The 27082-nt window shown below is 54.5% G+C and overlaps 1 protein-coding gene across 4 annotated transcripts in view; it reads left to right on the top strand.

The window, feature by feature from the left end:
• Nucleotides 1-2855: 2855 nt before the first annotated feature.
• Nucleotides 2856-27082, top strand: part of PDGFRB (platelet derived growth factor receptor beta) — a 42297-nt gene continuing 18070 nt past the window's right edge. Inside the window, exons 1-8 of one of the 4 annotated variants that reach the window (XM_025387939.1) lie at nucleotides 2856-3389; nucleotides 21797-21842; nucleotides 22972-23295; nucleotides 23833-24099; nucleotides 24840-24967; nucleotides 25087-25261; nucleotides 25838-26030; nucleotides 26685-26800. In XM_025387939.1, the coding sequence (XP_025243724.1) occupies nucleotides 21803-21842; nucleotides 22972-23295; nucleotides 23833-24099; nucleotides 24840-24967; nucleotides 25087-25261; nucleotides 25838-26030; nucleotides 26685-26800 (1243 nt within the window). In that variant the 5' untranslated portion in view covers nucleotides 2856-3389; nucleotides 21797-21802. Of the gene's footprint in view, nucleotides 3390-21411; nucleotides 21444-21796; nucleotides 21843-22971; nucleotides 23296-23832; nucleotides 24134-24839; nucleotides 24968-25086; nucleotides 25262-25837; nucleotides 26031-26684; nucleotides 26801-27082 lie in introns of those variants that run through there. The other 3 variants (XM_025387942.1, XM_025387940.1, XM_025387941.1) reach the window with 3 other exon arrangements.

Below are 27082 nucleotides of genomic sequence, written 5' to 3'. Positions count from 1 at the left end.
CTGCACCCCATCCCAGTCCACCTCAGGCAGGGCTCCCCATATTCCATGCTCTGCCCACCCACTCTCAGCCCAACCTTCCCCAAGACAGCCTTGTCCAAGGCTGTACTGGGCTCCCCATATCTGGGCAGGTGTGAGGATGCTCATAGCTTATCCTGTCCACAGTGGGGCGGGGGGCCACGCTGACCACCCCAGGGTGATGATGCTGCACTGCCCATGTGCCCTGTCCATTGACCCTGAAGGCAGAGTGCACAAGGGGAATGCAAGACCCAGAAAAGGGAGGGCTTGGCCCAGGGAGACACAGTGATGAAATGCTGCTCGAATGAGGGAACTCACTATTTCAGTAATAACACTTCCAGGCAATGTACTAAGTCCTTTGTACAAATCGAAGAGTCTTTGACTTATCTCCATTTTCCAGAGGAGGAAACCAAGGCCCAGGAGTTTAAGTGATTTGCCTAAGCTCATGTAGCTTGAAACTGGAGCAGCTGGGATTCAAACCCAGCTCTATCTGTAGCTTTCCAACCTCCTCTCTCAATCATGACACTTTTGCCTCAATTGTCCCGTCCTTGGCGAGTGCCCTGGGGTGCTCCCTATAGCTCTGCGCCTCCCACCCATATCTCAGTTGAGAAGAGGAATGACAGTCCTGGTGCCCACCAAGGGTTAATGGTGGTAGGGGCTAAGTAATTCCAGATGGGCCTCAGGACGGCTGGGCTGGCCGGAAACCGGAGGCCGCCAGCTTCTCAGGGGAGCCACCGCCAACTGCCCCTCCCCTCTGTGCTGCATCTCTGGCCCCCAGCTGTACCCCTGCCGTAGGGCCCACCAACCTCCTCTCCCTTACTAGAGTCCCGCTCTAAGGGAAATTGCAGACAGACCATCCCAAGGGCCTTGTAGCATAGTGAGTCCACACCTGTTATGCACAGATATGGAAACTGAGGCTCAGGAAGGGCAAGGGACCTATTCAAGGTCTCCCAATAAGTCTGTGGCTGGGTCTTCTGACTCCCAGACTAGCTTCTTTGGGGATTAGGGGTTGGTGTGCCTCCTGGCTTCCCCCAGGCTGGCCAGGCTGCAGAGGGTCAGCCAAGGCTTCACAGGTGAATGGCCCAGGCAGATGCTAGGAGGGGAGTCGTAAATTTCTGACGGAGTCTTTGGGCACAAGAAATCCCTGTGCAAGCCTGACCTTGTGGCCTGTAGGATCTTTTCACATTCCGCTACGACCTTGCTGCCACAAATACCTGGCCAGGCCCCCTCTCTTGGGGTACTCTTTTGGTCCCCAACCCGTGGCAGGGAGCCAGTCTGAGAACACTTCTCCTTCCATATGGTCCAGCCCAGATGCTCTGCTGGGCAATCCCGATTGGGACTAGACCAAGAAATGATTGCAAGATTGTTGACTGTGGTGGGCATGGAATCTCAGCTCAGGCAAATCCCCTGCTCTGTGAACAGGGGCCTGGGGGAAGCTGAGGAGGAAAGACTTAGCGGTGCAGAGGGGAGAGTGGAAGGAGGGCAGAGCCGGCCTCTACCTGTGTCACCTGGGACACCTTTCTTCACCCTCTGGAATTCAGTTACCCCGTGTGTACAGTAGTGGGAGCAGGGGTGGTGAGCCCACTCTATATGCCCTTCTAAAATAATGCCCTTTGGCATCTGAGGGTTAGGAGTCTGTAACTGGAGATGTCTTCTGATCTGAGAGGCTGAGCATGGAAGAAGAGATCCAGCCGGGGGAACTGGAGGAGTCTTGGCAGACCCTGGTGGGAAAGAAGAGCCAGAGAATGGAAACGGAACAAAACAGATCCTCAAAAGTATCTTGTTGAGTGACTGAATGAAAGAGCCACAGGGGGAACCTAGGAAGAAAGCAGGGCAGGGGGTTCATCTACACTGGAATGGGGGTCTTGGGTGGGGGTCAGATGACTTATGTCTCTTCCATCATGTGACTCATGAGACCTAGTTCTGCCCCAGCTCTGCCATTGCTGTGTAAGCTTGGGAAGCTTATTTTGCTCTTCTGGGCCTCAGTGTCCCCATCTATAAAATGGGGTAAATAATCCTCTCCTTACACCCCAGGGGCTTTGAGACGCGAAAAGGAATGTATCTGCCAATACCCAGAGATATCCAATCTGTGCTGGATGACCTTGACCAAATCACGTTCCCTCTCTGTGCCAATTCACTCCTGGGCCTTGGTTTGTCCTTCTGAAAAATGGCTGATCATCTTGGAGGATCTTTCCGTCTCCTCCACGTCACCTCTTCTCAGCAGTGCTCTCTGATTCTCTCAGGCCTCCATTAAGGGTCCCTCTAAATGCACTGCCAGCCTCCTGTCTGCCCACCGGACACCTGCTTGCCCAGTGAATATCTCGCTCACTAGCCTGGGTGCTTCTGAGGTCAGGACCATGTCTTGCTCTGTTCCCAGCACTCAGTACAGTGTTAGAACATAGTAAGCACTCAGTATGCTTGCTCAATGAATGAAGGTTGACTGAATCAACCACAGAGATGATCAGTCTCCTTTACAGATGGGGAAACTGAGGCACTGAGATTTGACTCTCCCTGGGTGCCATGGCAAGGGGAGGCAGCCACCCGAGATGGGCATCGGGCAAGTGGGGTCCAGGCCACTCTTTGACAAAAGTGACTCAGCGGCTGGCGGCTGGCGTGGGCTGTGGAATTTTTAAGCATCCCTTCACATCCTGAGAGAACGGGCGACGGGAGGGAGTAAGCAGAGGGAAAAGAAGAAAAACAAGAAACTTGGGGGAAAAGAAAGAGAGAGGGGGAAAAAAACCCTGAAATTGAAAACAGACGCACGCGTCCACCCTCCCTGCCCCACCGCCCCCCTTCTCCCAGCCGGGCCAATCAGAAGCCGCCCTGCAGCCTTTCCCCCAAAGTGGCGGGGGAAGGCGGGGTGGGGCATGGAAGCCCACAGTGGTGTGAGCTCCTGAGGCTGCCAGCAGCCAGCAGTGACTGCCCGCCCTATCTGGGACCCAGGATCGCTCTGTGAGCAACTTGGAGCCAGAGAGGAGATCAACAACGAGGAGGAGAGAGCCAGCCCCTCAGCCCAGCTGCCCAGCAGCAGCCTGCGCTGGCCCTGCCCAACGCAGACAGCCAGACCCAGGGCGGCCCCTCTGGCGGCTCTGCTCCTCCCGAAGGATGCTTGGGGAGTGAGGCGAAGCTGGGCCGCTCCTCTTCCCTGCAGCAGTCCCCTCCCTCCATCCCTCCGTTCTCCTGAGCCTTCAGGAGCCTGCAACGGTCCTGCCTGGCCTTCTACCCAGCTGTTACCCACTCTGGGACCAGCAGTCTTTCTGATAACAGAAACTCCAAACTTGATAACAGGCAGAGGGCAGTAAGGAGGACTTCCTGGAGGGGGTGACTGTCCAGAGCCTGGAACTCTGCCCACATCAGAAGCCATCAGCAGCAAGGTAAGCACTGGAAAAAGTGGGAACCCCAGCCCCATGCCCTGTCCCTTTGCCCTAGCCTGCATCTCTTTGAGTAGGCAAAAAAAAAAAAAAAAAAAAAAGGAAGACATTTTTAATAAAACCAGATGAGAGGAGGCTGGGAGACTGGGTGATGTCAGGGTTGGAGGAGGCAGTTTTCTCCTTTCCCCTGCTCTGGGGTGAGTGGCCTCCACCTCATCATCCCTGCTGCCCCTGCCTTCATCAAAAACCCTCAGGGGTTTCTGGGCGCTGAGTGGGGGCCTCCAAAGCACAGCACAGTCAATGGGGAGTGGGGAGAGCTGGGAGGAGCGGGAGAGGGGAATTGGGAGAAGGGTACACAGAAAGCGGGGACTGGGGACCTCAGGACCATAGCCGCTGTTCCTCGGCCCAAGCCTTGTTTCTAAGAATCAGTCTGGCTTTAGGCCAGTCAGCCACCAGGCAACCTTTGGGGATTCAAATGGATTTGCAAATTTTCTAGATTCCTAAGATATCCTTCTAAACCCCCAGCAGCTAGAAAAGTTTGAGGGCTAGGAAAGTTCAAGGGCGATGGGGGGCCATGGCAACCCCTTAGCGGTCATGCTGCTGGGGCTGGGGACTGGGGGCTGGGACCTGATTGTCAGATCTGGGGGGCTCCTCTGTGAAGAAGGGATCAGCCAGTGGGCCATTTCCTTTGGTCCCAGGCAGCTGCTCAGGCCTCCTGGTTGTCCTCCCTCCTTCTGGACTCTACTCCTTCTCCATGCCATTCTAAAGCATAAATCCGATCACACCACTTCCCTGCCCAGGATCCGCCTATGGCTCCCCAGTGCCTGGAGAAACTCCCAGCTCCTAACAGAGGCTGCCACTGCTTGACACTTACTGCACGCCGCGACTGTGCTGAGTGCTTTATGAGACTGATCTCATGTAATGCTCACCAGCAACCCCAGAGGCAGTGACTGTTTTTACCTCCGTTTTATACATGAGGAATCTGAGGCTCAGGCAGCCACATAACTGTAACCACACAGCTAGTAAGTGGCACAACCTGGAGAGGTTGGAATCTCCCTGTGCCCCATTACTCCAGACTTGGGCCTTTTGTTCCCGCCAGTCAGATCCCAGAATTCCCAGAAGGAATGCGCACCATCCTGCTTGTGGGCATTTGCCCTCCCTCTTCCCCCTTCCTGGAATGCCCTTCCTCATCACTTTTCTTTCAGGGATATTCCATACTCCACCTCTTCCAGGCAGCCTTCCCAGGTTCTTCCTGTCTTCCAAGTGCTAGCCATGCACTTTGTGCTGAATCCACGTTACTTGGCCCTCCCCTGTTGGTGATCTGTTTATGTTCTGTTTGTTCATCAGAGATTGTTCAGGCCCCAGCAGCAGACCTGAGGCTGCACTTTCTGCTGGGGAAAGGTTTAAGGTTTCCCCATCCTGTGCTCTGGCCCCAGTGCCCAGCCCTGGATAGGCAGTGGGACTGAGAAAGTGTCCTGGTGAAAGGAAGGGGGAGCTCACTGAAGACCTTCTGCTCCCAAGTGTGAGACTAGAACCCAGGCCTCCAGCCTTCTCACAGGTGCCCTTCCAGGACATCGTGTGGCTCCTCCAGGCGGCATTTCTCCATTGCAAGCAGGGAGGAGTATGTCTGCTTCCCTCTGTGACCTCCTGATTGCACAGAGGCTTCTAGTGACAAGTTCTGAAGTCACACAGTCCTCCCCTGTCTCCAAGCGGGAGACCCAAAAGCCATAGCCTTCAGGGACATACAGTCCCTGAACACCTACCTCATGCAGGCATAGAGCCTGGTACCTCACACACCTTGGAGTCCTCATGGCAAGTTTTTGAAATCAGTGTTACTACCTCCTTTTTGTAGATGAGGAAGCTGCGGTCTGGAGAGGCTAAGTGACTTTCCCAGGGCCATACGGTGAGTCGAGGTGGTGTTTAGGCTGAAGTCTGCCTGACTCTAAAGGCTTACCTCGTGCTCTCTGGGAAGCTCCTAGTCAGAGGGAAGAATCTCCGACCTCCTGCAGAGCCTGCTCCTGGCTTCAGCACCTTCTCCAGCAGAAAGTGCAGCCTCAGGTCTGACTGCTCCAAGGTCTGCCCAGGCCCTGGCTTAGTCCTGAGAGAGGAAGGAGACCATCTGGTCAGCACCCTCCTCCCAGACAGCAGTTATCAGCAGCCCCCCTCCTCTGTGGGAAGAAGAGCTGGGACTTATAATTGCCCGCAGATGTGGGACAGGCAGCGGAAAGCACCGTGGATCCAGAGTCAGGAGACCCAGTGCTTGCCCTGGCTTGATACAAATCCACCGTGTGGCTAACCTCAGACCCCCCACATCCCAACTCTGGGCGCCTTCCACAGCTGGAAGGCAGTGAGTGCTGTGGGTAAACAGCACCAGGCTTGGGCATCAGATGACTATGCACTGACCCCGAGCCAGTTTCTGGCTGACTGTGTGACCCTGGGGCAGCACCTTGCCTCTCTGGGCCTCAATCTCCTTGTCCGTGAGCAGCAGGACTGTGTGTGGGCTCCGTGAGACAACAGCATTGGCAAGGTGCTTACCACAGTTCCTGCACTTCACAGCTGGACCTCTGGCCACCGACTGGGAGAGCCACTGCTCTCCCAGCCTCCTGCATTGGAACACTTGGTTATGAAATTAGTCTACAATCTACAAAAGGCTCTGCCCATGGAAGGGACCTGGACACCATGTACGTTCCAAAGATCCGTGTCCATCCTCCAGGCAAGAGCCACAGTCTGACTCTGAGACCAGCCGCCTCCTAGGCTAAAGGAGGGTGCTCTGGGCATTTGCTTAGAATAGGCTGCTGCTCAGTGCAGTGGGGAGGGAGAAAGGGATGATAAAGCTCTTCTGAAATGCCCACCCATTTCTTGCATATGATTCAGAACCCAGTGGGCAGTGGGTCCTTGGAATGGGAATCTTTTTTCAGTGCCCCCTGTCTTCTGACCCACAGTGTTAGAAGGGAAGGGAAGGGGTGTTGGGCCCCTTCCCAGGGTCAGGGTTTGTAGCACCTCAGCTAGGAAGCAGTGTGAGCAGGATTATATAACAGGAACCAACCTGTTCTTAGTACTTTCTGTGTCTACTTCAATTGTGCTTTACATCGTTACCTCAGAGTTGCTGCTGTATTCCTCAGCTCTTGGAACATGCGGGGCATTCAGGATGTTCTTAATAAATACTGGATTAATTTAACCATCAAGGCTGGGCACGGTGGCTCACACTTGTAATCCTAGCACTTTGGGAGACCGAGGCGGGTGGATCACCTGAAGTCAGGAGTTTGAGACAAGCCTGGCCAATATGGTGAAACCCCATCTCTACTAAAAATACAAAAATTAGCTGGATGTGATGCATGCACCTGTAATCCCAGCTACTTGGGAAGCTGAGGCACTAGAATCACTTGAACCCAGGAGGCGGAGATTGCAGTGAGCCTGAGCGTCAGGGCAAGACTCTGTCTCAAAAAAAAAAAAAAAAAAAAAAAAAAATTTAACCTTCACAGCAACCGCAGAATTAGATCTATAAACTCTTCCCACATTTTTTTTTTTTTTTTTTTTAAGCTGGAGTCTTACTGTGTTGCCCAGGCTGGAGTGCAATGGTGCGATCTTGGTTCACCGCAACCTCCGCCTCCCAGGCTCAAGTGATTCTCCTGCCTCAGCCTCCCAAGCAGTTGGGATTATAGGTGCCTGCCACTATGCCTGGCTAATTATTGTATTTTTAGTAGAGATAGGGTTTCACTATGTTGGCCAGGCTGGTCTCGAACTACCTGACCTCAGGTGATCCGCCTACCTCAGCCTCCCAAAGTGCTGGGATTACAGACGTGAGCCACCACGCCCGGCTAAACTCTCCCCATTTTACAGGTGAGAAAGTGCGCAGAGTCAGTTGCCTAAAGTCCCACAGCTCAGAAGTGGCAGAGCTGGGATTTGCACCTGGGTGTTTCTGACTCCAGATCCCCTTGATGAGAGGCTGGATGGGGCCTAGGATGCCCCTGGGGATCCAGTGTAAACCCTGAGAATGTGCCTCAGCTGTGGGGGCCCTCAGCATGCCAGAGGTAGTCATCAGACTTTAGAACCCTGTGGGACTGTGCACAAGGCGTTCCCTCCTGGGGCCTCAGTTTTCCCATCAGTCAAACAAGGAGGTTGACCCAGATGATGGTAAAGCTTTCTTCCAGCCCTACAACAATTTCAGGATTCCAAGCCACGCCAGCCCAGATTGGCAGCTGCACAAGCCTTGCTGTGTACTCAGGGATCATGCATATTTAACTTCACAATGAAAGGGTTTTTTTCTTACCCTTTCTCTACACATTACAGAAGGAGGTCAGGATCGATGATCACTAATGGAAAACTTTAACCTGCAATAACAAGGAGGAACTTTCTGACGATTAGTGTGGCCCCTTAACGTGTTCAGTTTCTTGAGGAGCTCAGAGGGCTCCCACAGAGCCCACATGCCCATTTTCCTGGGATACTGAGCAGGGAGGGTCGGAGAGGTGGGCCCACTAGGGGCTGTGTGTGGATGCTGTAACCCTTAGGTCTCTTCCAGTGCTGAGTTTTCGAACCTCATATGCTCTAATTTCAAGAGGAAGCAAGACTTGGGCCCAGATGAGTGATGGGATCCAGAGGTGAGGGGAGGAATGGACGCAGGGACCTACCTCTGGTGGGAGTGGGTGTGAAATTCGCATACTTGTTGCTTCCAGTGTAGAAGCCCACCTCACATCCCTCCTGAGCCCTCAGGCACAGATTCTCAGGATAAAGACTTCCTGAATCTCCAAGCCCTGGCCCCAGAGCCCGCCCTGCGCCCGACCCCCACATCCACCAGATGCTTCCTGGGGCAGCAGGAGAGTGATGCCTGATGCAGGAGGCTGAAAATCAAGGTGTATTGCTTTAACCGAATGAAAATCCTCTCCTCTCCTCAGTTCACATCAGGGCTATTTGATGTCTCAGGTGCCCAGAACCTTTTATCTGCCAGAGGTACCAGCTTCTCCGCCCTGTGATGGAGAGGGCTGTCCCTTGGGAGGGTCAGGGGGTCTGAAAGTTCCGGAATGTCAGAGATGAAAAGGACTTTTAGGGGTCACCTGATTCAACTGCTTTATTGTATGGATGGGAACTGAGGTCCAGAGAGGGGAGGGGTTGCACATAAGGTCCGTGCAGATCATTGGTGATGACGCTGAGCCTGGGACCTGGGCTTGCCTTGGCTCCACCACAGGTACTGGGTCTTTCCCATCTCTCTGAAGGCCTGGAGAGACCCAGCTCCACCTCTGTGGTTCAGGGCTCAGCCTCCAGGTCTCTCTGGACAGAGTATGGGCTGAAAAGGAGCAAAGCCATCCCAACAAGAGATGGGAATCTTCCTGGGTGGTTTGCTGGACCCCCGAGCCTTTGGCCACACCACTTCTTCATTCTAATCATAGTTTCCTCTTATAATAAAGTGGGGAGAAGCCAAGGGAGAAGCTTAGTGACCCCCAGAGGTCCATCCAGCTCTGCCCTTAGCCCCTGAGAGTTCCTGCCGTGCTTCTGGTGGCTGTTTTACCACATCCTCTTTGCTGCTGCTCTGTTACCTTCCCTTCTGAGAAGTGGAAACCCAAGGGCAGTGACACCACCAGCTTCTCCACTTCTGAGGCTGAGCCTCACTGGGTATAGGGTGGGGTGGGGTTTCCAGTTAGCCCTAGAGAGGCAAGGCTCAGCTTTCTAAACATGTCACAGAAGCCCTGGCCCCTCCTGCCCCAGAGCATTGAAGGTGCAGGTATGACCTGGTGGACTGTGGGTGGCTCCCATCTCACCTGTATTTGTGTCCTTATCAGTTTCCAACCCGGGGTCTATCTGCTGAATGGATAGTGAAATGGTCACTAGACAAATAAATGCATGTAGAGATGCATAAATGGATTGGTGGGTGGGTGGATGGATGGATGGATGGATGGATGGATAAATGGATGGAGACAGACAGATGGCCTCCTCTTTAGTCCAGGGCACAGAGATGACTTCATGAGCACTCATCCTCCTGAGGGCCCCATGCTTAGAAGGGCCTGTGTTTGGTTTAATGCTCTGCAGTCATCATCTTGAAATTGTTAATAATTTTTAACAAAGAGCCCTGCATTTCCATTTCGTGCTTGTCCCACAAATTATGTAGCTGGTCCTGCCAGGGAGTTCAGGCTGGGTTTGGGACGGCTTCATCCCCAAAAGCAGCCTTGCTGCCTCCACTGTCCCCATCCTAATCCACAGCCTCCCACTAAATGACAGCCTGCTGGTGTCATCCTCCTGCATGGAGGCCCCCTCCCCACAGTGCCTGGAGTTACAGCATTGCCCTGCCCAGCCAGCAGCTACTACCTGCCATCACTATCAACGCCTTGAAAAGTTGGTGCGTCCAGAGCAAATCCTCACACAGCACCACAGACCTTTCTTGAAGTCTCCCTGCCTCCTTCCCTGGCCTCCTGCTGCCTCCTTCCCTGGCCATCACTTACCTGTTTGCTGAAGAGCCCCAGTTTCTAGCCCAACAGATCTCTCCCTGCCATTTCTCCCAGATGCCTTGCCATCTCTCACAGAGCCCCAGCAGTACCTTTCCCTGGCATCATCTGCCAAAAAACTCAAGAAACCCTGGAGGCCTAGCTCAAGGCCACCTCCCTCAGGAAGCCATACTCCGTCTCCCCACTGGAGTAATCATATACTCATATTAGTTACCATTTACTGGGCACCTATGATGTGCCAAGTGCTGTGCGTCATCATCTCTGCACCCCCCCAGCAATGGAAAAGGAGGTCTCCCATGCCATTTCCCAGGAAATTGAGACTCAGACAAGTTAAACTCAGAGAGGTCACCCATTTACGAGGTGGTAGAACTGGGACTTGGACCCAGGAGTAAGTGGCTTCCAGCTGGAACCACTGCTCCCAGCCTGGCAGGGCTCCCATGCCATTTCCCTGCCCGGGATGGCATCAGGCTCAGCCTGTTGACTTCAGAGTGCCGTATGTCTGTTCTGCCCTCACCAGCTCATCCCCATCACCTCCCTGGAAGGAAAGAGTCACCACTGCCTGCCCATGCCAGTTCCCTAGCCTAGTGAATTCTGTGTTATTAGGACGCAGCCAAGGGCCCAGGACTGAAGAGCTGACCCTGCAGAGCCATTTAATCTCTCATACTGTGTAAGCATTTGTTGAGCACCTACTGTAGGCCTAATCCCGTATTAGGAACTTGGAGAGAGTCCAGACTGTTGTTAGGTAAGTATCCTGATTTGTGGGAAGTCATATTAAAGGACTAAGACAAAGGTTCAGGAAAGAAGTAATTGACAGACAGTGGAGTGAAGGTTATTAGATGGGTCTCGCCCTAGGTTGGCCACCAAATCCCTGAGTGTGCTAGGATGAGACACTCCTCACTGAGCCTCAGTACACTGAAGAGGACTGTTGCTACTGATAGTACCAATAATCATAGCAGCTATACCTCTTCCTGAGGAGGCTTTTTTGGGAGAGGCCTTCCTGCACCATCTCATTTATTACATGCATACCTTTGCTGAGAAGCCTAGTCCCGTGGAGTCTTGGCTGTGCGCGCAAGGCTGAGTGAGTGAGTGACTTCTCCTTCGAGTGAATGAATAATGATAATGTGGCCACCAACTTTGCAGAGGGCTGTGTGCCAGACCCTGTTCTAAGCATTTTGCTTGTGTTAACTCCTTCAATAGCCCTGACAACCCAGTTATGAGCTGCGATCCACAGATGAGAAAACTGAGGCACAGAGGGGAGGTTAAGTGAATGACCGAAGACAGCGGTGGGAGGATGGATGCTGAGACAGTGAGCGGGTCAGTGAAACATGGGGGTTCTCTGCCCTCCTGCTCTGCTGCCCAGGAGGGCTCTGAGGGGAATCTCAATGTTCGGTAATTGGCATGGAGAAGTGAAGAGTTGACTCATTAGCTAGCTACCCCTCCCCTATTTGCAGGATCTGGGCCTGTGGGGGAAGGCTGTGCGCTGGTGGGTCAGTGTGAATGGCCCAAGGCCTGCCTGTCCCCTGCCCACTTGGCTCAGAGAACCCATTCTGTTTGTGGCCCCCACCCCAGCCCATGGCTGCTCCGGGCTGGCAGCAGCCCGGGGAACAGAAGGTTTGCTTGTCTGCGCCTGCCGCACCCCCCTCCTCAGTCTCAGCCTGGGACCCCTCTCAGGGGCTCCTTTGGCTGCCAGGGCCTGGCACTCTCTGTTGCCATGGCACCGGCCGGAGATGAGGCTCTGGGGGGTGGGGGCGGGGAGGGCAGCCGCAGGATGGTGGAGGCCTGGAACTCTGCAGCTACAGAGGCCCTGGCCCTCTGCAAACAGTGGAAGGGGATGCTGGGGCCCCCACAGGGGCGGGCCTGGACCCTGAGCACAGCAGGCCTGGGGCAGAGCAGGCCACACACCTGGGCTGATTACCCGGATGCTCTGTCCCGCAGGAGCACTGCCCCTGCCAGAGCCTGGCTTTCCTAAGCAAAGACCCCTCTCCTAGCCTTGTGTGCTGACCCTCGATATCTGCAGTGAAGTTGTGGAGTTCTATCCCTAGTCCTGAGTTCTATCTCTAGCTTGACTTTAAAATTATTGGTAACCCAGGGCAGGCCCCCCTGCATACACTGCTCCTCAGTCAGAGCAGAGGTGGACCCAGATCCCTGAGGACCTTCTCATCCCTGAGATCCTGGATTCCGTATGGACCCCATTAGAGGGAGAACGTTTCTCTGTGGGCAGATGGACAGAACTGTTTCTGATCAGGAGACAGGCAGTCTGGCATGATGGGCAATAATTCAGGTTTTAGCAGTTGTGGTGACACGCACCTATAGTCCCAGCTACTCAGGAGGCTGAGGCAGGAGGATCGCTTGAGCCCAGGAGTTTGAGGCTGTAGTGAGCTGTGAGCTATGATCTGTGATCATGCCACCACACTACTGTACTCCAGCCTGGGCAACAGAGCAAGACCCTGTCTCTAAAAAAGAAGAATATAGGCTTTGGAGCCAGGCTGGCCTGAGTTTGCATTCCAGTTCCTTTGCATCTTACTTGTTGTGTGATCTTGGGAAAGTTACCAAAAGTCTCTGAGACTCAGTATCTTCCTCTATAAAATTGGAATAATGAGTGTGCCCCCCTCACAGGGTGGTCATGAGGATGAAGCAAAATCTCTACATCATCTCATTTAGCAGAGTGCCTGGCTCTAAATTAGTAGGGGCTTGTGTTTGTTTCCAGATTGGGGGCGGGGATGAGAACAATAACTAGGAAGATGTCCTGTGTTTGGAGAGTGGGTGGTTGGTGGATAGAAGCAGGACCAATAAGCAGAGAATACAGTGAGATAAACTGTACTCAGTGTAATTAACAATTCTCAATAGTCTGGCCTCTGAAGATTCCAAGCTGGCTAAGAATGAAATGGGCCACAGGTGACGTGGTGAGATCCCTGTCATGGGAGGTGTGCAATTGCAGAGAAGGTGGGGGAGATGTGAATAGGGGGAATGTACTAAGATTGTAGGACTCTGTGAAAAATGGTGTGACTGTTTCCCACTCAAACTCTCAGCTTCAGCTTTAGCCAGCTCAAAAGAGAGTATGAAAGAATGAAAGGAGAAGTCGGGGCAAAGAAGGCGAAAGGATGAGGCTGACGACTTTATTTTTTATTTTATTTCTTGAGACGGAGTTTCACTCTTGTTGCCCAGGCTGGAGTGCAGTGGCGCAATCTCGGGTTCAAACAATTCTCCTGCCTCAGCCTCCTGAGTAGCTAGGATTACAGGCGCACGCCACCATGCCCAGCTAATTAACTTTTTTTTTTTTAATTTGAGCTTGTTCTGTGCCAGGTACCGGGCTGTCCTTTTTGCGGGGCTCCTCATCTTTGCCTCCTGCCACAGATGGGCTGTCACATGGGCACTGGGGCTGTGTGTTCTAGAGCCTGTCTGCCCAGGATTAAACACTGGAGCCACCACTGGCAAGCTGTTGGGCAAACAATGTAACCACTCTGTGCCTCAGTTTCCACATCTGTAAAATGAGGAAGCAGTACCGATATCATGGGATTGTTCTGAGGACTGGGTGAGATCACTCACATAAGGAGCTTAGCACAGATAGTGGGTGATAAGTACAGTGGGCCCTTGAACAACGAGGGGGCTAGGGACAACCGCCAACCGCAAAGTCGAAAATTCATGTATAGCTTTTGACTCCCCAGAAACTTCACTGCTAATAGCCAGCCTACTGTGGGCCTTACTGATAACGTAAAGTCAATTAACACATATTTTGTCTGTTATGTGTATTATATGCTGTGTTCTTATAGTAAAGTAAGCTAGAGAAAAGAAAATCACAAGGAAGAGAAAATACATTCAGTATTCATTGAGTGGAAGTAGATCACTGAAAAAGTGTTCACCCTCGTCTGCACGTTACGTAGGCTGAGGAGGAGGAGGAAGCGGAAGGGTTGGCCTTGCTCGCAGGGCTGGCAGAGGCAGAAGAGGTGGAGGAGGTGAAAGGGTGGGAAAGGTGTGAATGTCTCACATGTGTGAAAGTGGACCTGCACAGTTCAAACCTGTGTAGTTCATGGGTCAATGTACGAAATCAGAGGTAGCTATTATTATTATTGTTATTTTTAAGGCTGCTAGAGGCCCAGATGGGGCCGGGGTGGGTGGGGGGACTCTGGGCCAGGAATCCATAGGGCCCTGGGGGTCGCCCTCAAGGCGCCGCAGGAGGCAGGAAGTGCTTGCTCTGCAGCCGGTGGGCAGGGGTGTGCAGCAGGCCTCCCTCCCTCACTGACCTCCTTCTCAGGCTGCTTCCCAGCCTTCCTGGGGACGAAGGGCCCCTCCCTTGGGCCCCTCCCTTGGGCCCCAGCAGCCGTGAGGCACACACTGAGCGCTTTCCCACGCATCGTTCCAAGTAGCCAGCCAGCATGGCTGCCCCTACCCCCAAGCACACCCACTCTGACGGGTGAGGGGGTGTTTGCTGCAGGAGAGCGGGGCTCGGGCTGGGGGATCAGCCCGTTCTTTATCAGCCTGGCTCCGTTCCAGACAGATGTTTCATCTTATTTTGGACTTCCAGAAAATAGGTCATTTCTTTCCATTGTGTTCCCTGGGGAGGCCTCATGGGGAGAGGAGCACGAGTGAGTGACGAGTGTGAGGGCCTGGCTTGGGCCCTGGGGAGCTGTGGGGGCAGCCGCCTTCCTCCCTCAGTTGTGAGGGAGCTGTCAGGGCCAGGGCCAGAACGATCTCAAAGGCTGGGTGGAGAAGCCAGTCTTTGCCTGAGGGGGATGGAGAGCAGAGGAGGGCTGGGAAGGTCACATAGGTGTTTCAGAAAGGTCCCTCTGGCTGGTGTGTGAGAACAGGTGGAGGGGACAGATTGGAGGTAAGGAGCTTAACCGTGGGACAGCCAGAGGCAGCCGAGCCTGTGCTGGAGGGGTGGGTGCAGGGAGCTCAGCAGGCTTCCAGGGAACCAGCACTGTTCTGCCATCCAGTTGGGACTTCCAGAACAGCGGGAGCCCACACCAGGCCCCATCTTAGTCGATTTCTGCTGCTTTGTTCAGGGGACTTTGTAGGTACCTGGAAACATAAAGAGGCCCCTGGGCCTGGAAGCAGCATGGCACAGAGAGTGGCTCCAAGACCGTGTGGCCTGTGCCAGGCTGTTCTCCCTCTGTAGCCCTCAGAGTGATCCCGAGGCTGGTGGGGAGGTTCATGGTGTAGGGGTGGAGCACTGAGCCTTCTCCAACTGGAAGTGGAGCGATCATAGGATTGAATAGGGGCGGTGGCAGCCTCGGCCACTTCCCCAGTTTCTCCCCTCCACCTGTAACTGTCTCCTCACCCTGTGATCCTGCTGTCTTCCCTGGCTCCCAGGATGGGGCTCCCTGATGACATGACCTGATCACACCCACATCTCAGCCTGCTTGGGGACAGCCACATGGGCCAGACTCACCGTCAGGCCCAGGCTATGCTGCTATCCCTTTCTTACTCTCTAGCTGCTGGTGGGAGGACTCCATCCCTGGCTCCAGATGCCTCTTGCCCCCACAGACTCCCAGGCCTGGAACTGGCAGCCTTCTCTGAGCTGAGTCATGACATGGGTCCCTCCCCAGCACCCCCACCCCGAGCCCAGCATTCCGACTCAGCACAGCTGCCTTCCCAGAGTGGAGCCCTGAGGGCCACAGCACGTCAGCCCTGAAAGTGCTCCCAAGACAATCTTGCCCACCCTTTTGCACAGATAAGGAAACTGAGGCTCAGAGAGTGTCAGGACTGTACAGTAGTCGCACTTAGCTGCAGTTTCACTTTCTGAAGTTTCAGTTACCCCAGATCAACTGTGGTCCAAAAACATTAAATGGAAAATTCCAGAAATAAACAACTTAAAAGCTTTAAATTTTGTGCTGTTCCGAGTAGTGTGATGAAATCCTGCACTGTCCTGTCTGTCCCGCCCAGGAGTGAATCATCCCTTTGTCCATATACACTACCCTCCTGTTAGTCATCAACAAAGTCCACTCCTGACATCCAGCCATCAACACCATCATGGCTCAGTGGTCCAGGATCACTTGGAGCAGATGACCTGATCCTTCTGATAATGTCTGGAGGTCAGTAGTAGCCTAACGCTTGTTCACAATGTCTACGCCATCACCTCACTTCATCTCATCATGTAGGCACCGTGTCATTCCACATCTTCACAAGAAGAAGAGTGATAGAGTACAGTAAGATATTTTAAGAAAGAGACCACAGTCACATGACTTTTATTAGAGTATATGGTCATCATCGTTCTATTTTATTAATAGTTATTGTTGTTCATCCCTTATTGTGCCTTATTTATAAATAAAACTTTATAATAGGTATGTATTTGTAGGGGGAAGAACATAGTATGTATAGGGTTTGATTTTATCCAAAGTTTCAGGCATCTACTGGGGCCTAGGAATGTATTCCCTGCAGATAGGGGGGACCACTATCCTATAAGTGGGTGTCACAGCTGGGACTAGAGCCAAGTCTTCTTACTTCCCACCCCAACCCCCCTCCAAAGTCTGTCCCAGGCCTGTAAAGTGCCCCGGTACAGAGGACGGAAGACTGGACTGGGTCAGGAGCCTGGAGTCTTCGGCTCACTTCTCCCAACAACTTAGCAAATTACCTCCACTGAGTCTCAGTCGCCAATCCCTGCCTGGCTGGGCCCGTGCAGAGAAAGTGACTTTAAACAAAGGTCAATGTGTGGCAGGACAGAGGTGTGCTGTGGAAAGGGCAGGGGCAGCTGTAGCCTGAACCTTGGGGCCTTGAGCCATCAGCCTCACATCTTAGCAGGGGCTGGAGGCGGGGAGCTGTGCAGGCAGGTGAGCTTCAGCCCCACGGACCACCCAAGCCCATCTTGTCTAGGCCAAAACAATGGGCCCTCTTGCTTTCCTTCCCTAAGCCTCAGTTTCCCCACAAGCACAATCGAGCACAGGAAGGCAGTTAGATCAGATAGATGATCCCTGAGGGCTCTGGCGTGCTGACATTCCAAGACTCTGACCCCATAACCCCATGGCCAGGCCTCCTCCTCCCTCAGGCATTTGGTTTATTCAGAGCATCCCAGGCCTGAGACTGCCTGCCCCCAGCACCCCCGTCTCCCTGCAGCATGGCCCTCTCTCCCTCATCTCACTGCTATTTCTACCCGGCCTGTTCCCAGCCTCCAGACTGAGCATCCCACTGTCCCCTCAGTGCCCACAGATCCTCCCTATCCTAAACCTGCTCAGTCGCAGCTCTCACTCCTGCTCTTTGACCTTATTCTCATCTCAGAAAACGGCATCCTCCCCTCAGCACGTGCGCGTGCACACACACACACACACACACACACACACTCCTGCCTCCCAGTATTCCAAGCCAGATACAGAGGTGCATACCTCCCTCTCCAGCCCCTCAATATTAAATCACCCAGTCCTGTCGATTCTCAGCTAAGTAACTCTCAAATTCATCTGTTTCTATCAGTCCCCACTGCCTTCTCTCCAGAGCCAACCAAACAGGCACGTTGGTCACAGAAGCGGTGGAGCTGGTGGCAGAGAGCATCGTGTCACACCATTTCACTTTAATCTCTGTTCTACCCCTTCTGACTCTGCATTCCTAGCCCAGTTATTAAATGCTCTCTGCCTCAGTTTCCCCACCTGTAAAATGGAAATGATCACTGTATCTACCTCATAGAGTTGACTGAGGATCAAGTGAACCAATACATGCCAAATGCTCAGAATGGTTCCTGGTGCAGTAACACGGGCTTTCTGGCTTGTCTGTTCATGCATATGCCTGCGTGTTCAGGTGAATTTGGGGTTCTATGTGCACACGTTCCATGCATGTTGTATGTGCTGCATACACATGTGAACTGTTGTACACGGGAGCATCTCCACGGGTGGTGGGCACAGTGGGAGCTGTACACATGTGTTTTGTGTGGGTGTACACATGTTTAGTGCCTGCATGAGGGCTTGGCACACACATGGTCTGTTGCATACGTGTGTGTTTCAGAGGAGCGTGTGAGGAAGCGCGTAGGCAGGCATCTGTGCATCTGTACTGTGTGTATGTGCTCACCATGTGCAGGCTACCCCCATCAACCCCGCAGCAATGCAGGGCCCCCTCCCTGGCCTGCCTGTGTCGTGGGAGCCTCAGGACCCTGAGGGAGGGAAGCTGTTGCTGGCGGATGTGGCCAAGATGGGCTGGATTTATTTAGATTAAGGCGGTGGGAAAGGAGTGGAGAATTGTATGTGCTGGGAGGAGGGAAGTCTGGGGCTCTGAGAATGACTCCCCAAGCAAGCTTGCTCTCCCGGACTTGGGGCACCCACTCCTCTCCCCTGGACTTGGGGTCCTTACTCAGCTCCTTTGGACTTGGGGCCCCCACTCTGCTCCCTTTTGACTTGGGGTTCCCAGTCTGATCCCCTGGACTTGGGGTCCTTATTCCACTCCCCTAGACTTGGGGCCCCCCACTCCTCTCCCCTGTACTTGGGGTTCCACTCTGTGCCCCTGGATTGGGGTCCTCACTCTGCTCCCCTGGGCTTAGGATCCTCACTCTGCTCCCCTAAGGGGGGTCCTTCTGAGTCGCGTGAGGAGCTGGCAGGACCTCCACTTTGGGCCTCTGAGCCTACAACCTAGCCAGAATAGGAGGAATCAGGAGGGGTTCCTGGCACACAGCACTCTCTTCATGGGCAAAAGGGGGACCCTTAGGAGTCCCCTCCCTCTCTCTGCTCTAGAGGCCTCCCTGGGCAGGAGAGTACAGCAGATGGGGGGAGTGCCTGCTCTCTGACTGTGACATCCAGGTTGTCCTAGGTGGCCCTTCCCTGGAGTACAGTCCTCCTAAAGAGGGGAAGTTGTCACAGGCAAACCCACTACCACCAAGTCAGCTGCCTGGGCCTCCCTGGGATTGGCTGGAACCAGAGCAGCCTCTGGGAAGCACAAAGAGGCCTAATGCATTGGGTGGACAATGGGGGGTGTCAGGGAGTCATCCAAGATGGCCTGGGAGGTCATGTCTGGGTGCCCTAAGCCCTACTCTGCCCTCCCTGGCCCTCTAGCCTCTTGTCCCTACCACTCTTTCCCTGCCACCTCCTGGGGTTCCACATCACCAGCGGAAAGTCCCCTGAAACACTGCTGTCTAACTCTTTTTATTTTTATTTATTTATTTTTTTGAGACAGAGTCTCACTCTGTCACCAGGCTGGAGTGCAGTGGCATGATCTCAGCTCACTGCAACCTCCACCTCCCAGGTTCAAGTGATTCTCCTGCCTCGGCCTCCCGAGTAGCTGGGACTACAGGCACGCACCACCATGCCTAGCTAATTTTTGTATTTTTAGTAGAGACGGGGTTTCACCAAGTTGGCTAGGATGGTCTCGATCTCTCGACCTTGCGATCCGCCCGCCTCAGCCTCTCAAAGTGCTGAGATTACAGGCGTGAGCCACCGCGCCCGGCCTGTTGTCTAACTCTTAATTGTGTAGATGGGGAAACTGAGGCCCAGAGAGGAAAACAACTTGTCAAAGCCTGCACAGCAAGTCTGGCTGAATAGTCACGGAAATTCCATCTGTGGAGCGAGAGGGCTGGTGGATTCTCACGTGACTCTAGCCTCAGGAACGTAACTCCCTCCTGCTTACTAGCCCCCACCGCCTCAAAACACCCCAGTAAGATTCATGGTGACTAGAATCTTCTCTTTGGCCAGTCAAAAAGGCAGAGCTTCACCATAGGGACCGCTCTTTGAAATGACACCTGCCAACCTCTCTGTATGGATGGGGAAGCAGAGTCCAGAGAGGCTGGAGACTCGCTCAGTCTCATAGTGGGTCCCAGGGCGCTTAGGAGGGGAGCTGATTGCTCTATTCACAGTGAAGCCAGTCCGAGATCCCTGGCGTGCCTACACCCTCCCTACAGCATCCACACTGCCTGCCTGTCCCCTCCCCACAGCTTGAATCTGCCTTTTTGCTGTGCGACTGGGGCATGCTTCTGTCCTTCTCTGGGTCTCTGCTGCCCATTCAAAAAGCATCCCCCCTAGCTCAGAGTCTCTAAGCTACCCCCAGCCCCAGGCCCAGCAGGAGGGATTCTGAAGGGGAAAGGATAGAGTACCACATGGGAGCAGGGTCGGGGGCTGCATGCCATGAAGGCCCAGCCCACATGGCCAGTCCAGACTTCCAGAGCCAGGCCAGCCCCGCTGCAGTGACCTCCCTTCTCCTGGCCAGCCGGCCAAATTCCTCCTTTAGAATAATAAACAGTGTGGCCAGCCAGGGAGACTGGGAGAGGAGGGGCAGGGAGGCTGAAGTGACCCCCTCCCCCAGCCTCGGCTGCTAATGATTTTCTTTGGCTGAGATCTCTAGCAGGAAGGGGGCAGCCAGAGGGGCACCGATGGAGGGGCAGATGGGCCTCTGTGGGGGCTGCTGGCTCCGCCTTGGCGCTGCTCCCTCCTGACCAAGGAGGCCTAGCATCCAGCTGGAGGGGCTGGGGCAGAGGGATGGTGGGGAGCAGAGGCTGGAGGGGGCGTCAGAAGGGCTGGGCTTCGAGTCAGGAGCAGATCAGAGAGGGGAGAGGAAGAAATGAGGAGACCTTCAGGCAGGCAGTCCGAAAGGCAGCGGGGAGGAGAAGAGCTGATTTGCTCAGACTGTTTCATGGGGTGTTGGGCAGAGCTAAGGTTGGGGGTCCATAGGCTGGGGGAGCCTTGCCTCTGTCCCACCCCTGACATGTGAATGCCGCCCTGGTAGGTGCGGCACTCACCATCATCCACTTCCAGAGCTGGGGACTTAGGCCACAGGGAGAGTGATGGTACAAGAGGTGGCGTGCTGGGGCCTGAACCCGGTCCACAGCCCTAAACTGAAAACTAAAAGGGATGAGATGGGGAGGCGGGGGCAAGCTGGGCATGGCCTTCAGAGGCAGGATAGGCCGGGCAGCCCCACGGCCAGAGGAGGCTCCTTGTTGCCTCATCACGTCATCACCTCCCAAAGCTCATGCTCTGCGACCCTCCCGTCCTCTGGCCTCCTTCCTGCCAAGGCTACAGGCAGATTTTGGCATACCTGGCTCCTGGCTCCTGGTGGTCTCTTGGGACCCGAGGTGTGTCTTCCAAGATAGAGGAGAGCAAGGGCTGCCCCCATTCAGTCTGTCTCTGTCTTTGTCTCTTAGTGCCTCTGTCTTAGTGTCTCTCTTAGTGCTTCTGTCTCTTAGTGCCTCTGGTGCTGTCTCTCTGGGCACCTCCTCTCTGTCTCTGTGTCTTTGTCTCTTTCTGCTTCTATCATTCCAGGTCTTTCTCTCTCTGTCTGCCTCTCAGACAGGCTCTGCTGTGGAATCTTGGGCAAATTTCTCACCTTCTCAGAGCCTCAGTTTCTCCATCTGCACCCTGAGAGTGGAGGTGGGGAGCCTGGCTTCACTGGTCTCCAAGGACCTATGAGGCCTGGCTGCTTGAGGGTACCTCTCCTGGGCCCAGCCCCTAGCCACTCTCCCCTGGGCCTCCCTATATGCTCTGAGCTGAGTAAAGGGGTCCAGGCCCACCTCCCACATTCCACAGCCCCGGCTCCCCCGCTTCCCTTCCCACAGCCCACAGCCTCCTCCGTTTCCTGTTGTGCTTGTGGAGCTGCGGGAGTTCTCTGGGTTCTGGCCTCCCCCCTCCTCCTCCCAGGCCTTTCATCACACTTTCCCAAATATTTGTCCTGGCAGATAAGAGCCTGGTATTGGAACTGTCACCCGGAGGACAGGCTGTCAGAGCTGGCAGGCCGCTGGATACCATCCAGCCCAACTTCCCCTCCCTCACTGTACAGAGGGGGAAACTAAGGCCCGGAGAGAGGCTGGGGATGCAGCCGGGGCCACATGAGAGTCACAACCAGAGCCAAAGCAAGGGCCAGGCCCCCTAAGGCTGAATCTGGGGTGGAGAGGAGAGGGTCTGTGGTCTTGAGTGCCCTTTCAGGCTTGGAACGTGGTGGCTTTTGACTTCAGCCCCTCGGACATGAAGGCTGGGTGGCCCAAGCTGGGGCTCATTCTGCAGGAGCCAGGTGGTGAGATAGCTCCTGGCGCTGCCTCCATCTGCCCTGGGCCAGGTGTTAAACTCCTCTTTAACTCTGCAGGACACCATGCGGCTTCCGGGTGCGATGCCAGCTCTGGCCCTCAAAGGTAGGTAGATGGGAGATAAGGTAGGGGAGCTGGGGGGGCTGCGGAGTGGAACCCTGGAGCTGGCAGGGGTGACGTGTGCTGGTGGCAGGGCGTGAAGCACCAGGCACACTGCCCTGCTCTTCGGCTTTAGTTTCCGGGATTTCCAGTGGGCTCTGTGGAGGCCTCCAGCTGCCAGCCCTTCAGTTCAGAAAGCGTCAGTGGCCCCTGCTTGTCCAGAACCATCAACTCACATCCTTTGATTGGTCCTCCAGACCCCATCCTACCTTCTGGCACACACCCCTGGCCTCCTGGCCTCCGTCTGGTAGATCCGCGGCACCCGGCTTGGACCCCTCATTAGCTGGGAGCTTCCAAGTCCCTGCTGGGCTTCTCAGCACACCCCACCCCTCAGTCCTGTCCGTTAACATGTCTTCGGCTCTGCAGGGGCTGAGTGGCTGACCCAGAAATTAATGACCAGACAGCAGCCTGCCCGGCAGCTGGCTGTCAGATGGACTGGCTGCCTGACTGCCCACCTCCCCTCCTGATCTTTATCACCAGGGGGCATGGAGGGTGTGGCCTGCAAAATCCTTGTTCAGGGGATGTCATGGTGGGAAACCAATCACTTGACACACGCATACCCCCAAACCCAGGCCCCTCCAGCCCAGAGGGGCCTCAGCATCTTTCCTGCCCCCACTCTGAGCTACCTGAGCCCCTCCCTCCCATCCCTCTCCCACCCAGAGCCACCTCTGGGCCTTGGGCAGAACCTGGGCAGTCGGGGGAGGGGGCGGGGAGCTGTAGGGAAGAGGCTCAGAAAGTGACCTGGGAAGCAATGCAGGAACTAGAGGCCAGGGAATTGCTTCCCGAGGATTTCCTGGCCCCTTCTGGTGCCTACTGCCTACACACGGCACTGCTGAAGGATTTAGAGGCTGGGGTCTAAAGGGACTGACATAGGCAGTCTGGAGGAATCCCTGGGGCCCTGAAGCTGGGTGAGTGATCCTCAGAGCCGTGGCTGGAGAGCCCCAGTCTGTCAGATAAAGGAGCTGTGCTCCTCAAGGACTTGAGGGCTGTGCATATGTGGCCTCCTCACAGGCTCAGCCCTGTGAGAGGTGCTGAGGTCCCTGTGCCCTGATGTCTGATACCTCCTCTCCCAAAGGCCAGCTGCTGTTGCTGCCCCTGCTGTTACTGCTGGAACCGCAGGTCTCTCAGGGCCTGGTCATCACACCCCCGGGGCCAGAGCTTATCCTCAATGTCTCCAGCACCTTTGTTCTGACCTGCTCGGGTTCAGCTCCCGTGGTGTGGGAGCGGATGTCCCAGGAGCTCCCACAGGAAATGGCCAAGGCCCAGGACAATACCTTCTCCAGTGTGCTGACACTGACCAACCTCACTGGGCTAGACACGGGAGAATACTTTTGCACCTACAATGACTCCCGTGGACTGGAGCCTGATGAGCGGAAACGGCTCTACATCTTTGTGCCAGGTAAGGGTCCCCAGGCTGTGTGTCCACTCCTTACTCCTTTTTCAACTGGAGGCACCAGGGGAAGTCCAGAGAATGCTTTAGTTTGTTGTGAAATGCAGCCGTCCTAGAAAAGCAGACAATCATGGAACCAGCCTGGCTCAGTCCGGCAGTGTATTCGCCCCCACTCCTTGGTCTGGATGATCTGCCTGCTCCCTGCCAGTCACCCCATTCCTGCCTCCCAAGAACTCTATATTCTCAGCTGCTTCCAATCTGCTCCCTCTTGACCCCACATCCCGTCTTCCCCATTCTCCAAGCTCCAGATATCAGCTGCATTTCAACTTGTGACTTGCCTTCTTTCTTACCCTGGCGCTGTCAATATCAAACATTAGAGCTGGAAGGGACCAGCTCTAACATTTGATTTATGCTCCTCTGGGAGTATCCCTATTCTGTAACGGGGCGACAGAGGGCCAGAGACAGCAAATGACTTGCCACACAGCAATTCAGGGGATGGCCAGAAACCCGGTTTCCCTGACTCATTCATGGCTCCACTCCTGGCAGATCCCACCGTGGGCTTCCTCCCTAATGACGCCGAGGAACTATTCATCTTTCTTACGGAAATAACTGAGATCACCATTCCATGCCGAGTAACAGACCCACAACTGGTGGTGACACTGCACGAGAAGAAAGGGGACATTGCACTGCCTGTCCCCTACGATCACCAGCGTGGCTTTTCTGGTATCTTTGAGGACAGAAGCTACATCTGCAAAACCACCATTGGGGACAGGGAGGTGGATTCCGACGCCTACTATGTCTACAGACTCCAGGGTGAGCCCCCTTTCTGGCCTGATGCTCAGCCCAGGCAAGTATAACCCTCCACAGAGCAATAGCCCTTTACAGTTTACAAAGTGTGAGACTCCACTTCCCAGTGGATTCTCACCACAGCCTTGGAAGGGAGATAGTGTTTTCCCCATGTTACAGATGAGGAAACTCACGCGCAGAGAGAGGATGGAGTTTGTCCTCTGTCGCAGAATTCGATAGCGGCAGAGCTGGCCTGTGTAACATGGTTGGTGAGGGCACGAGCTTCTGAGCCAGCTGGGTCGAAATCCCAGCTTTGCTATTTCCCGTCTGAGTAAGTTTACACAAAGCACGTAATCTCTCTGAGCCTGCTTCCCCTCTTGTAACGTGGGTATAATAATGACTGCCTACCTCATAGGATCATTGTGAAGATTAAATACAATAAAAGATGGAGAGTACCTGGCACATGGTATGTGCTCAATACATTTCTCCTGTACGTAGATCTCCAGAGTGTACTTTAATTTCCAGTCTGTTATCCCTTCTAGAATGTCAGCTCCATAAGAACAGAGATTTTGTCCATTTTGTTCACTACTGTTGCCCCAGTGTCCAGAATAGTACTTGGCATGTAGTAGGTATTCAGTAAATATTTGTTGAATGAATGAATCTTCTACATCAGTCATCCTTTCCCTCTCTAGCCCCTACCCTATCCCCAAGCTGAAGTGGTGGCTGGTGGTGACTTCCCCAGCCCTAAGCCAATCTCTTTCCACCAGTGTCATCCATCAACGTCTCCGTGAATGCAGTGCAGACGGTGGTCCGCCAGGGTGAGAACATTACCCTCATGTGCATTGTGATTGGGAATGAGGTGGTCAACTTCGAGTGGACGTACCCCCGCAAAGAAGTAATGTGGGGCCAGGCAGGGGTTGGAGGGGGGGCCAGGCAGGGGTGAATATCTGAACTGCAAACTGATTTCCCCCGGCCCCTCCTGATTTGGGGGGCCTGCCCAACCTGTCGCTGCAGAGTGGGCGGCTGGTGGAGCCGGTGACCGACTTCCTCTTGGATATGCCTTACCACATCCGCTCCATCCTGCACATCCCCAGTGCCGAGTTAGAAGACTCGGGGACCTACACCTGCAATGTGACAGAGAGTGTGAACGACCATCAGGATGAAAAGGCCATCAACATCACTGTGGTTGGTGCGTGCCTTGGGCTCAGCCCAACCCCCAGTCTGAGCTGGACCCACCGCCTCTCACAGCCCCGGGATATAGTCAGCCACACTCCAGTGCAGCCCTAGCTAGCCTCTGTGCCACCAAAACCCCAATACCAAGACAAACCCAAACCAAAATGCAGTGTCAACCCCAAATCCAACCCTATCTCAACCTAGACTTTCTGACTAGCCAGAGCCCCAGCCCCAACCTGACTTCCAAGCACAACTGCCATCCCAGGTCCAGGAAGCCCCATCCCCAAATTCAACCTTACCACTAGTTCAACTTTATCACTAGTCCCAGAATCAGCCACATTACTGACCCAGAACAGAGAACTGTTAGTACAACTCTGGTCCCTACCTGGGAGCCAGCCCCGACATCCACATCAGCCCCAAATTCGGCCCCTTCTCCAGGCCCCGTCCCCAGCCCAATTTCAACCTCAGCTCGGGGAACTCCATGGCCAGCAGGGTCCGCAGGCCTGAAGTCCCGCCTCACAGGCTGGCCTCCTTTGGGATTCAGTTGGTGCCCTGCCCCCAGGGCCCCACCCCTGATGGTCACCCCTTGCAGAGAGCGGCTACGTGCGGCTCCTGGGAGAGGTGGGAGCACTACAATTTGCTGAGCTGCACCGGAGCCGGACACTGCAGGTAGTGTTCGAGGCCTACCCACCGCCCACCGTCCTGTGGTTCAAAGACAACCGCACCTTGGGCGACTCCAGCGCAGGCGAGATCGCCCTGTCCACGCGCAACGTGTCAGAGACCAGGTGAGAAGCTCTCTCTCCCACCCCATTCTTGAAGTTATTTTTCTTTGCAGCCACCAGGCAGCCCTTGGCTTTCAGCCACAAACCTAGGCCCAACTTTCTGAGAGCATGTTAGGTGCCAGGTGCTGGGGATGCTGCAGCGACCAGAGCTGACAGTTCATCCCTCCTAGAGCTCCTAGTCTAGTGGAGGAAACAGACGCCGGTCAGATGATCACCCAGATGTTTAGTTGTGCTTGTGATGGGTGGGGCCAGCAGTAGCAGCCAAGAAGTAAACGGGCAGATGACTGGGGAAGAGGGTGCCAGGCAGACCACTCATGGCCTGTGGTATCCCTGAGGCTAGAGATTGCCTGGCCGATAGAGACTGTGACAGGTTAGGATGGAGCAGTGTCCACCTGTCTGAAGGGGAGAGAAATAGGACTTTCCCTTCAATGCTCCCCACCCCCACCCACAGTCCATCTCAACCCTCCCTCTTGGCTTAGGGGAACTGCCTATGGGTGAGGATTTATGAGACCGGGTTTGAGTCCCAACTCTGCTACCAATGCCTAGATGACCTTGGCAAGCTCGTCCGCTCCCTGGTCCTTGTTCCTGTTAATACCAGGAGGGTGGGGAGAACTGTAACAGGCCTTCCAACTGACAGCTGCCTTTCCTGCTCCCCAGGTATGTGTCAGAACTGACACTCGTTCGGGTGAAGGTGGCAGAGGCTGGCCACTACACCATGCGGGCCTTCCATGAGGACGCTGAGGTCCAGCTCTCCTTCCAGCTACAGATCAATGGTGATGAGCACGCCCCTCCCCATGTCCCTTCTGCTTCCCCTCCCTGCTCCCATTCCCTCTCCCTTCCTGCACTGTCCACCCACTCTTAGGAGGGTGGGAGAGGGACCCTGGAACTCAGGAGATGAATTCTAAGCCACTGACCCACTGCTGTGTGAACCTGGCCTCTGGGCCTCAGTTTCCCCAGCTGTATAAGGAGGCCACTGGGCTAGATCGGTGTTTCCAAAACTTCAGGCGCTTAGGTACCAAGGCCATGATGTTTCCTTCTTACATTCCACTTATACT

Source organism: Theropithecus gelada, chromosome 6, assembly GCF_003255815.1.
Source record: "Theropithecus gelada isolate Dixy chromosome 6, Tgel_1.0, whole genome shotgun sequence".
Lineage (NCBI taxonomy): Eukaryota > Metazoa > Chordata > Mammalia > Primates > Cercopithecidae > Theropithecus > Theropithecus gelada.
Note: the sequence above shows the minus strand (reverse complement) of the source record. Positions and strands in the feature narration are given on the sequence as shown.